Source organism: Delphinapterus leucas, chromosome 20 (genome assembly GCF_059928025.1).
Source record: "Delphinapterus leucas isolate spDelLeu-1000000601 "Yukka" chromosome 20, BTC_Dleu_Yukka2, whole genome shotgun sequence".
NCBI classification, from domain to species: Eukaryota; Metazoa; Chordata; class Mammalia; order Artiodactyla; family Monodontidae; genus Delphinapterus; species Delphinapterus leucas.
This window is the reverse complement of record NC_143148.1, coordinates 10965020-10976922: the sequence shown is the minus strand read 5'-3', so window position 1 is coordinate 10976922 and position 11903 is coordinate 10965020. Positions and strand designations below refer to the sequence as shown.

Below are 11903 nucleotides of genomic sequence, written 5' to 3'. Positions count from 1 at the left end.
AAACGCTTAACATTTGCTAGTTTGTTAAATGATATGACATAAGGCGAACCCCATACTATTGGGATTTTATGGAGGCTTCCTCACTTGGGCATGATGAACTCTTAACTCCATTTCCAGCCCCTCCCCTCCCTGGACAGTAGGGGATGCGGCTGAACATTCCAAGCCATCTAATCAAGCTTTGACCTTTCTGCTGACCAGTCCCCATCCAGGAGCCCCCCCAAGAGTCACCTCATTAGAACAAAAGACACTCCTAGCAACCAGGAAATTATGAGGATTTCAGGAGCCCCGTGTCAGGAGCTGGGAGCGGGAACCAGTATATTATGTCACAGTAGCAGTACCCGGATTGACCCCAGACCTGTTGGCCCAGAGTGCACTCTCATACCGGTACATTCCACTGCCTTTCATTTTCCCCTGATACCCAGGGCGAGAATGATGACCCTGAACCCTGGGAGCCACCACAAGGGACTCTTGTGTGAGCCTCACTGCTGAGACTTGAGCAGATCGTTCACTGCACAGGAGCCCCTGGCTGGGGGGCTAGTGATTCACACAGAGCCACCACTTGGGCTTGGACCTACGTCTCATGGCTTCCTTCTCCTTTGCCAGTTGTGTCTTCCCAGGACTCTGCCCTTCCCCAGAAGGGGCTGGAGAAAATGACCAAGTTCCAGGTGAGTTGAGTTTTATCTCTTAAAATTACATCTCTTTTCTCAAAGATTAGATACATACTTTTTCTCTCCCATGGGAAGGATAAAGGAAGAAAACATGTGTTCGTTATATGCCAGGTACTTGCCTTTTTGGGTTTGTTTTTTTTTTTTTTTTTTTTGCTGTACCATGCGTGGCTTGCGAGATCTTAGTTCCCTGACCAAGGATAAAACCCGAGCCCACTGCAGTAAAAATGCTGAGTTCTAACCACTGGACCACCAGGGAATTCCCAGGTACTTGCTTTTTTATTGGTTCTAGTTTTTATTTTTGGTTTTGGTTTGTTTTATTTTATCATTTTCATTTCAAAAATAAGAGTACAGAAATCCACAGATATCAAGAAATTTTGAAAACCCAAACTACTACACTGCTTGTGAATCAGTTATACTTAATATAATTATAATCACAGTATATGTATAATTTTCAATTTTATTTTTTCACTTAATGTTAACACTTGAGTTTTTATGACTCAATATTCTTCTGTGTATTGTCTGAGAAGGCTTTCTATTTTTTTTCTAACATTTCAGAAGCTACAGTTAAGCATACAGACTGCTGTACCTCTGACTAAGTTTTGCTTTGATTCATAACATTTTTGCATAGGGCTTTAAAAAATGGAATATAATTTACTTACAAAAATTACAGGTCAATGACAGTTGTATACCCCATTTTGCAAGTTGTATAATTGCATTAACCCACTACACAAAACAAGAAATAGAACATTTACATTACCTACATTACCCCAAAAGTTTCTCTCATGTCTCTTTCAAGACAGTTTCTTACCCCCGGGAAGCATCTACTGTTCTGATCTGTCATCATATCACTAGATTTACTTGTTTTCAAATTAAATATAATCAGTGAAATCATAGTGTATGTACTCTTGTGTCTGGCTTCTTTCACCCCGCATAAAGTTTTTGAGATTCATCTGTGCTGTTGCAGGTGTCAGTAATTCATTCCTTTTTTATTATATTCCATTTTATGAATATATCAGTTTGCTTATCCTTTTGAAGGACCTTTGAGTTGTTTGCAGCTTTTAATTGTTAATGCATAAAGCTCCCATGAGCATTCTGCGCAGGTCTTGAGGACATATGTTTTCATATCTCTTGGGTAAACATCTAGAAGTGGTAGATGAATATATACTGTTTTCCACAGTGCTTGTACCATTTAACAACTTTTCAGCGGTGCATGAAAGTTCCAGTTCGTTCTACCTCTTTGCTGCCATTTGGTGTTGTAGATCTTTTTTATTTTAGCCATTCTAATGAAATGACATCTCACCGTGACTGTAATTTGTATTTCCCTCATGATACATGACGTTGAATACTTTTTCATGGGTTTTTGCAATTGGCATACCCTTTATGAAAAGTTCGTTAAAGTCATTTGCCCATTTAAAAATGTGGCTACTTTTTATTATTGAGGAGTTCTTTATGTTTTGTGAGTTCAAGTCCTTTGTTAGATATACGTACTATATTTTTTTTCCATTCTGTGATTTGTCGATTTGTTTTCCTAATTTTGTCTTTTAAAATCATTTTTGAGGTGAAATTTACATGTAATATACATATAAAAATGTATTTGATCAATTTTGACAAATATACATACCCACATGACCACTGCCACAATCTAGATGTAGATCATTTCCATCACCAAAAAGGTTACCTGGTGCCCCAGTTAATCCCAATCCCACATCCCTGGCTGTAGGCAATAACTGATTTACTTTATGTCACTCCAGATCAGATTCATCGTTTCTTGAGTTTCACATTAATGGAATTATACAGTATATGCTCTTCTTGTGTCTGGCTTCATTTGTTCATCAGAATGTTTTTGAATACAGGTCAATAATTTGTTCCTTTTTATTGCTGCATAGTATTTCATTGCATGGATATACCACAATTTGGTTATTCATTTACCTCTTGGTGGACATCTTTTATTGTGGTAAAATATACATAACAGGGACTTCCCTGGTGGTCCAGTGAGTAAGACTCCATGCTCCCAATGCAGGGGGCCCGGGTTCAATCCCTGGTTGGGGAAGCAGATCCTACCTGCATGCCGCAAGTAAGAGCCTGCATGCCGCAACTAAAGATCCCATGTGCCACAACTAAGACCCAGTGCAGCCAAAAATAAAATAATTTCTATATATATATATATATATATATATATACATAACATAAAATTTACCATTCAAACTATTTTTAAGTGTACAGTTCAGTGGTATTAAGTACATTCACACTGTTGTGCAACCATCACCACCACACATCTCCAGAACTGTTTTCATCTTCTCAAAGTGGAATTTCATACCCATTAAACAGTAGTTCCCTATCCCCCACACCCCCCAGTCTCTTGCAAACATCACTTTACTTCCTGTCTCTATATATGTGACTACTCTGGGTATCTCATATAAGTGGAATCATACACATAATCCTTTTGTGACTGGCTGGCTTCACTTAGCATAATGTCTTCAAGTTTCATCCATCTGATCAGGATTTTAAAGCAACTATCATAAGGGAATTCCCCAGTGGTCCAGTGGTTAGGACTCTGCACTTCCACTGCAGGGGGCACAGGTTCCATCCCTGGTCAGGGAACTAAGATCCTACATCCTGCGTGCCGTGAGGCATGGCCAAAAAAAAAAAAAAAAGTCAATGATCATAAATATATTTCAGTATTTAGCATGTGGCATTGACATGCGGACTGGAGAAGAGGAGGAAACTACATAAGGTAGACTCAAGGTCCCCAGGATCTAGAACAACTTCCCACCCACCCTCTCCACCCACTAAGTGCCGTCCCTCTCCCAGTGGCCACTGATCATAAGATTGAGGCTGTGTGTGTGCTTGATGTCATAGGAGCCAGTGTCCTTCAAGGACGTGGCTGTGACCTTCACCAAGGAGGAGCTGGGGCTGCTGGACTCCACTCAGAGGAAGCTGTACCAAGACGTGATGCTGGAGAACTTCCGGAACCTGGTCTCAGTGGGTGAGGACGGGCACCCTGTGACTCAGTGTCAACCCTCAGAAGTGCCTTGGTTTCAAACGTTTAAGACTTGGGGCTCTTGAAATGCTTCCCTGAATCTGGGGCCCTGAATTTCCTCATCCCAGTGGGACATCTCATCTCTACCTTGTCTATTTTCTCAAATTGTAGTTGCGACATCTTGGTGGGGTTTTAAAGTCAATTAGCAAATTGCGTCATTATTGCATTTAATGAAATAGGACGGAATAGCATAGCTTCTTGTCAGGAACTGCATATAGTGCAACAGAAATTGTGAGTTAAAGACAGGAAAGGAGATGTGATAAAAGTAGATAGTGGTTAGGATTGAGTCATTCGATCCCTCGATTCGGTGATGTACATCTGTGTATTTGTCTACCAGATCACAGCATAAGAGGTATTTAGTACAACAGGTCATGATCAGAATTTGGAAAAATACTACTTACAGTGCATGAAGATTGTAGAATTGGAATTAAAAATTTTGCCTTTAGTGTACTCACCTTACACATGTGCCATTTCTTTTTCACAGGATATCTACCTTTCAAATTAGATATGATACTACAGCTGGGGAGAAAAAAGAAGCTTTGGGTGATGGAGCCAGAAGCCCAAGGAGCTGGGTGTTCAGGTGAGAACCATGCAGGTCTGAGTCCTTGCAGATCACAGAGAATGGTGCTAAGTGGATCTCACTGCCCACTCCTCCTGCAGACAGCTCATGAGTGGAGAATATATCAGTATGGTGAAAGGATTATTTCAGAACACTGTTAATCTTCTGATGAATGCCTAATCTAATTTTAATTTCTATGGTACTTGTATTAGCCATCAATTGCTGTATAACAAATTGCTCTTAAACTTTGCAGTTTAGAGCTACAGGCATTATAGTTTCTGTGAGTCAGGAATCTGGGGGCAGCTTAGGGTAGTTCTGGCTCATGATCTCATAAGATCTCAAGGAGTCTGCATGAGCTGCAATCCTCTGAAGGCTTGATGGGCCTCAAGGGATGTGCTTCCAAGATGAGCTCATTCACAGGGTTGTTGACAGGAGGCCTCAGTTCTTCCCTGGCTGTTGGCAGGAGGCCTCAGTTCTTTACCAAACAGGCCTCTCCCTAGGGCTGCCTGAATGTCCTCAAAACGTGGCAGCTGGTTTCCCCAAGCTAGTTACACCCAAGGGAGTAGAAGGCAGAAATCAAAGTGTCTTTTATGACATAACCTTGGAAGTGACATACCATCACGTCTGCCATATCCTGTTGGCTTTGCAGGCCAATCCTGAAAGGTTGTGGAGGGGACTTCAATAGGGTGTGGATACCTCCTGGAGATTGTCTTGGATGCTGGCTACCACAGCGACTTTTGGTATTTGCAGATTCATATCTACAAAACCTGGAAGATAATATTAGCCATTCAGGCTTATCAGAAAATTCAGCCAAATTAAGCGGCAATAATTATCATAGGATTTTTTACTCCCATAGGATGTGTCAGTTAAGGGAATAAGTTTTCTAGTTTTTATTCCCAGTTATAATGTTCACTAGTTGAATATTATATATTAGGACATCATTGAAATAAAGAGGAATTCTCTCAAATCTAGCTTATGTATTAACATGTGCATATAATGGCTGAATTAAGGAAATAAAGTTATCATCTCATGGGTTCATTATCAGGACAGAGGAGATGTTTCCCTTTGCAAATCTTTTCTTTTCACTTTTGCTGAGCAAGTCCCCTGCTCGGTAGCACTGTATTTCTAATTTTGACCTCATACATAAGTCTTGGTACATTAGTTCTAAATGAGTCTCATTAACACGTAGTGAATAGGAGGCTACTACTTATCAGCTCTTTGTTTCCGTAAGCATGAAAAAACAGAAAAAACAAAGACAGAGTCCAGCTGAACTCTCCACTGGTTGAATAGGGTCTCCCAGCACAGTCGACCTGTGAAATATTTTTTTGTCCCTGAACTTATCCTCACTTTCATCTCTGAATTCTCTTTATCCTTCCAGGACACGGGAACCAAAATGAGATAGAGACGCTTCAAGAAGCAGGATTAAGACAGCTTTTACATGAAGGCCTTATGTGCTGGCAGATATGGGAACAGTTTACAAGTAAATTAACCAGAACTCAGGACTCAATAATAAATCTGCAAGGCAAGAAGTTGCCAAAACAAGATGATTCCTCCTGTGAGGCGTGGTCAGGAGAATCTACTCAGCTTCCTGAAGATGAGAACTATGTAGGAAAGCTTCAAGGAGAGAGTTCCACAAGTATCAAAAATCAAGAGTCTCCAACTCAGACATCCTGGGATTTCTGGAGAAAAATGTATCTGAGAGAGTCACAGAATTATCAGAGTAGGTGTCAGCAAATTGACATAAAAGATAAACTGTGTCAGTGTGATCACTGTGTCATGAGAAGGATCTCTCATCACCATGGCAATCAGGAAGTACACAAAAGCGAGAAGGCTTGTGGCCACAATAATCATGGAAAAGACTTTGTGAAGAACACATCCCAGCATAGTATCATCCACTCAGGAGAGCAGACCTCTGATGAGACTGGAAAAGGTGTCAGCCTTGGCTATGATGTTGAACTTCATCAGCAGTTGCGTGTAGGAGAGAAGCCCCACGTGTGTAGTGAGTGTGGGAAGGGCACCACGTATAACTCAGTGTTTCACATTCATTACAGTGTTCACAGAGGAGGGAAACACAGTGGGAATGATGGGTGTGGGGTGGACTTGGGTCAGAGCTCACATCCGGAGACCCATCAGAGAGTCAACCCAGGGGAGAAACCCTACACATCTGGGGTGTGTGCTGCTGAGAGCTTCAATCAGAACTCCTCCCTTCCCACTCATGAGCCCATTCACCCGGGGGAGAATCTGTGTAGGAGTGGCAGGTGTGGGAAGGGCTCCAGTCATAGCTTAGACCTCAACAGTCACTGTGTAGACAACACTGGCGAGAAATCCTGGAAATGTGAGCTGTGTGGTAAAGGCTTCAATGAGACATCACAAATTCAAGCCCATCAGACAGCCTACCCTCAAGACAAAACGTCCAAATGGAAGGCATATGACAGGATATTCAGTCAGAGCTCTGGTCCTCTTCAGAGAGTTCACACTGGAGAAAAACCATATAAATGCAAGGTATGTGGGAAAGACTTCAGTAAGGCCTCCAACCTTCAAGCCCATCAGAGAATCCACACCGGCGAGAAACCCTACCAATGTGATGTGTGTAATAAGAGCTTCAGCCGGAATTCCCATCTTCAGGCCCATCAGAGAGTCCACACGGGAGAGAAACCCTACAGATGTGACACATGTGGGAAGGATTTCAGTCAGATTTCCCATCTTCAGGCCCATCAGAGAGTCCACACAGGAGAGAAGCCCTACAGATGTGACACATGTGGGAAAGGCTTCAGTCAGAGCTCACATCTTCAAGACCACCAGCGGGTCCACACTGGAGAGAAACCGTACACGTGCGATGTGTGTGGGAAGGGTTTCAGTTGGAGCTCCCATCTTCAAGCCCATCAGAGAGTCCATACAGGGGAGAAACCCTACAAGTGTGAAGAATGTGGGAAAGGCTTCATCTGGAACTCGTACCTTCACGTTCATCAGAGGATCCACACGGGAGAGAAACCCTATAAGTGTGGCATGTGTGGGAAGAGCTTCAGTCAGACCTCCCATCTTCAAGCCCATCGGAGGGTCCATACAGGAGAGAAACCCTACAAATGTTTTGACTGTGGTAAGGGCTTTAGCAAGAGTTCGTGTCTTCAGGTTCATCAGAGAGTCCATAGTGGTGATCAATCCAGTACATGCAGAGTGTGATAAAAGTGTTCTTCAGAATTTAGACTTCTCATTTTCATCAGAAAACACCCACAACAGGGGCTGTTTATAAAATGTTGTATTTTAAGCATTCAGGAGGGAGCTGCTTTTTTTTACAGTCATCCGAATTCCATTGGAGGAGACCTATTTGTTGTATGAGTATGGCCAGTGTGTCCAGCAGAGCCCAAAATGTCACAATTCTCAAGAGAATGCACAGCAGAGAAACCTTGTAAGGATGGTGCAGTAGGTTTCAGTCAGAACCTTTACATTCAATAGAATCTACGTGGGGGAGAAGCTTTAAAAATGAGAAGTACCGTCAGGACTTCAGGAAAAGTATAATGATGGACATGACAAAATCCATGTCCACTAGAATGTAAGCTCCATGGGGGCAGGAGGTCTGTATACTGCTTGTATGACCGTGACCTGGAACCAGTGCCAAACAGAGCAGGTGCCCTGGACTTTGTCTCACTTGAAGGAGAGGAATAGGACAAACATTTGAAAATGTTAGCTCAATCCCAAGTAGTCACGATAAATTGTACTAGGAAAAGGATTCTTGGAAGAAACCTTAAAAATTAATTCAAGGAAATGATAATTTAATAAAAATATGTTAAATCATGCAGTCTACAATTTGAGTGTTAGATTTTTGCCATTGGCTCCTATCCTGCTCAGCTTCACTTTTCAAGCAGTAAAGGGCTCGATTTTTTATTGCATCATTTAAGACTTTCTCTGGACAGTGTACCATCAGTTGTGTATAGTGTAAGTTTCACTATTTTTCTTTTGTTGGGTCTTTGGTGACAGAAAAAGACCGAATGGAAAAAGAAAAACTTGGTTTTCATTCCATAAAGCTTCCTGTCAAGGGGTCTACAAAGAAGGGAGAACATATTATAATATGCATTTTGGATGTTGAACTAAGCTGTTAAGGCACAGAGCGTTTTGGACAGCACTCCATGCTTCTCAGATGCTTCTGTATTTTTCAAGTTTGCTTGTTTGAACCGTTTACTCAGGTGTATATTTACTGGAGGTAGTGGACAGTTTCCCACAGCTGTTTTGCTTTGTTGTTTTTTTTTGAGTATAGCTAATTTGCAATGTTGTGTTAGTTTCAACTGCACAACAAAGTAATTCATATATATATAATATGTATATATATATATTCTTTTTCAGATTCTTTTCCTTTATAGGTTATTACAGAATATTGAGTAGAGTTCCCTGTGCTATACTGTAGGACCTAGTTGTTCACATTTTTTTTTTCTTCTGGACCTTACCTTCCAGGACACTGGTTGCTTAAGTTCTATGGTATCTCAAGTTTCATGTTACTGTCAGAAATCCAGGGCCAACACCATACACTGGGGTGGGCTACCGGAGCTCATGGATGTTTATAACCGTTAGGATGTTCTCAGTTGTAAGAAATAGAAAACCAACTCAAACTAGCTGAGACAAAAAGGAGGATTATGTAATTACTTCAAAATCCTTTTCAGATAATCCCAACATCTAAATTGTCTTGGTATTGATGTCTGTTGATTGTTTTTTTCTCATTCAAATTCTGATTGTTCTGGTTCTTGGTATGATGGGTGATTTTTTTTTTATTGTATCCTGGATATTTGGGGTACAATGTTGCAAGACTTTGGATCCCATTTGATCTTTTTTGTCAGGAAGTCACCTGTTTAGGTGTAGTACACAGGTCCAAATGGGAATGGAAGTTCACCTTCCTTCTGGGCCCTTTTGACACTGTGTGTGTGGGAGTGGGGGCGCTGGTGGGGGGGGTGGCAGAGGGCCAACTGCCTCTACCTCCTTGCTGCTGAAAGTTCAGCTGTCCCCATTCAGCCTAGTAGGGGGCATTAGAGCACTGCCTAGGACTGCCTCACCTCTGTGGGTGGTGGGAGTGAGGTGGGGAGGTGGGGAGTGGGAATTCAGCTTTCCATTCATCCCCACTGACCTAGTATTATGGGCTCTCTGTCATATTTGCCTTCTCCTTTTCCAGAAGGGGGATAGTTCAGTAAATTCCAGAAAGTAGTATTTCCTTTCTTGGTTAAACATCTTGTCCATTCTCAGAAGGGATATGACTCTTACAAAGAGAGCTTAACATCCGTTGAGGGATACTTCAAGATCACCATTCCTACTATGTTGAAGCCTCAGTGAGGTAAGTAATATTATTCCCATTGTAACATGAGGAAGGGTTAAACCATTGCCCTAGTTCATACAAGTGGCAGTATTGGTAAAATTCAGGCTTTAAAAATTCAAGATTTTAATTCTTAATTATGAAAAACGTCCAGAATAGTCAAAAAGAGAAAATAAAATGGACCCCATATATTCATCACCCAAATTTAACAATGGTCAAGATTTTGCCACATTTGCTTAATCTATCCCTTTTTCCTTTTTATCTTACATGCTGAAATAATTTAAAGCAAATCCCTGATGGCATCTCTTACACCTATAGGCATCTCTTAAATATAGACTATTTTTTACAAGATCAGAAAGCTATTATCACACCTAACATAATTAACAGTCATATTTCTATGATTGCTTCAAGTTTTCACTTAGCTACAGACTAAATAAACTTCTTTCTTTCTTTCTTCCTTTCATTCTTTCTTTCTTCCTTTCTTTTGTACTGTCTCTAATTTTGGTATCAGGATAATATTGGCTTCTATTTTCTGGAAGAGATTGTGTATAATTGGTGCTGATGCTTCTTCAAATGTTTAGTAGAATTCTCCAGTGAAACTATCTGGACTTAGAGATTTCTTTTTTTGGAAGTTTTAAAATTATGGATTACATTTCTTCAATAGTTATAGGACTATTGAGATTATTTCATATTGGGTGAATTTGGGTAGTTTGGTTTTCAAAGGATTGGTCTATTTCTCTTAAGTTGTTGAATTTACCTGGATAGAGTTGTTCATAGAAGTCCTTTATTAAGTTTTTATTGGCTGCAACATCTGTAATTATATCCCCAATTTTATCCTTGATATTGGTAATGTCTTTGTCTTGCTAGAAGCTTATCAATTTTATGGATCTTTTCAAAGAATCAGCTTTTGTTTCATAGATTTTCCTTTATTTTTATGTTTTTAATTGTACTTATTTCTGCTCTTTATTATTTCCTTTCTTGTGCTTACTTTTGATTTATTTTTCTCTTTTCCTAGTTATCTGAGTGGGATTTTGACTATTGTTTTGAGACCTTTCCTCTTTACTAAGGTAAACATTTAGTGGCATGAATTTCCCTTTCAGCACCCCTAGATTTTAATATGTTGTATTTTTATTTTCATTCCATTTCCAAATGTTTGGAGAGTTTTCTGTTTTGCTTCTTAGTTTAATTTCTAGTTTGATTCCATTATGATCAGAGAACATAGTTGGTATGATTTTGATCAGCTCATATATTCCCAGACATCAATTTGTTCTCTCAGGGAGAAAACAGTATAAATATGGTAAGGGCTTTAGAAGGGAGTCATCTCTTACAGCCACCATTGAGTTCACATGGGAATAATAGTTTTACACGTATAGTGTGCATGGTAAGAGATTTGGCTTTAGGTCACTTACTTGTGTTTCAACAGTATAGGAAAGAAATTCTAAACAAGTGAGGAATGTGGAGAGGGATTTGACAGGAACTCCCATCGTGTCCACTAGAAGGTGAACATTGGAGAGAAATCCTAAAATGCGGCAAGACTGGAAAGTGTTTCTTCAAGTTCAGTTCAAGCGATATTCCTCAAGTCCACTTAGTTTTCACTCAGGAGGGAGGACTTACTGTGAATAGCAGTGGAAAGAGCTTCAGAGAGAGCAAATACCTTCATATTCACTGGAGTCCATAAGGAGGAGAAACCCTACAAGTGCTATGTGTATGGAAAGGATTTTGCATATAGCTGAGTTTTCACACTCATCTGAGTGTTCTCTCAGGGGATGAATCCTGTAAATATAATGAATGTGATAAGAATGAAAACAGCCATGAATGGGATGAGTGGAGTAAGGGCTTATTTGGAGTTCACATCTTCGTGTCCATCTCAGAACCCACATGGGAGAGAAGCTTCCATATATAGGAAAAAGATATTAAGGACTTCATGTGAAACTCATCTTATTCATCAGAGGTGCATGAGGAAAAGAAAACCATATACATGTGAAGAGTTTATTATTTTGAATAATAGTTCAGACTTTCTTACTCATCAGAGTCTGCACAGGAGGACAGAAATTCTATACATATGGTCAGTACTTGACCTGTCAGGGTTCAATAGAGAACCAGATGCCACTCTGTATATTCTAGGCATGAATGCTTTTTTTGTGCGGGGGGGGGGCGGGGAGTAATAATTTGTTTTTGCCCTGCCACATGGCATGCTAGATCTTAGTTCCCCAACCGGGGATCAAACTCGTGCCCCCTGCAGTGGAAGCACGGAACCCTAACCACTGGACCACCAGGGAATTCCCATGGAGTAATAATTCTTATTGGAGTATAGTGGACTTACAACGTTGTGTTAGTTTCTGC

General features: G+C 40.5%; 1 protein-coding gene across 1 annotated transcript; it reads left to right on the top strand.

The window, feature by feature from the left end:
* Nucleotides 1-545: 545 nt before the first annotated feature.
* ZNF233 (zinc finger protein 233) lies at nucleotides 546-8954 on the top strand. Its single transcript, XM_022585465.2, is given in 5 exon segments — nucleotides 546-665; nucleotides 3528-3654; nucleotides 4193-4288; nucleotides 5646-7385; nucleotides 7388-8954. Coding segments are annotated over 5 exon segments (2007 nt in total). The 5' UTR covers nucleotides 546-650; the 3' UTR covers nucleotides 7417-8954.
* Nucleotides 8955-11903: the final 2949 nt, after the last annotated feature.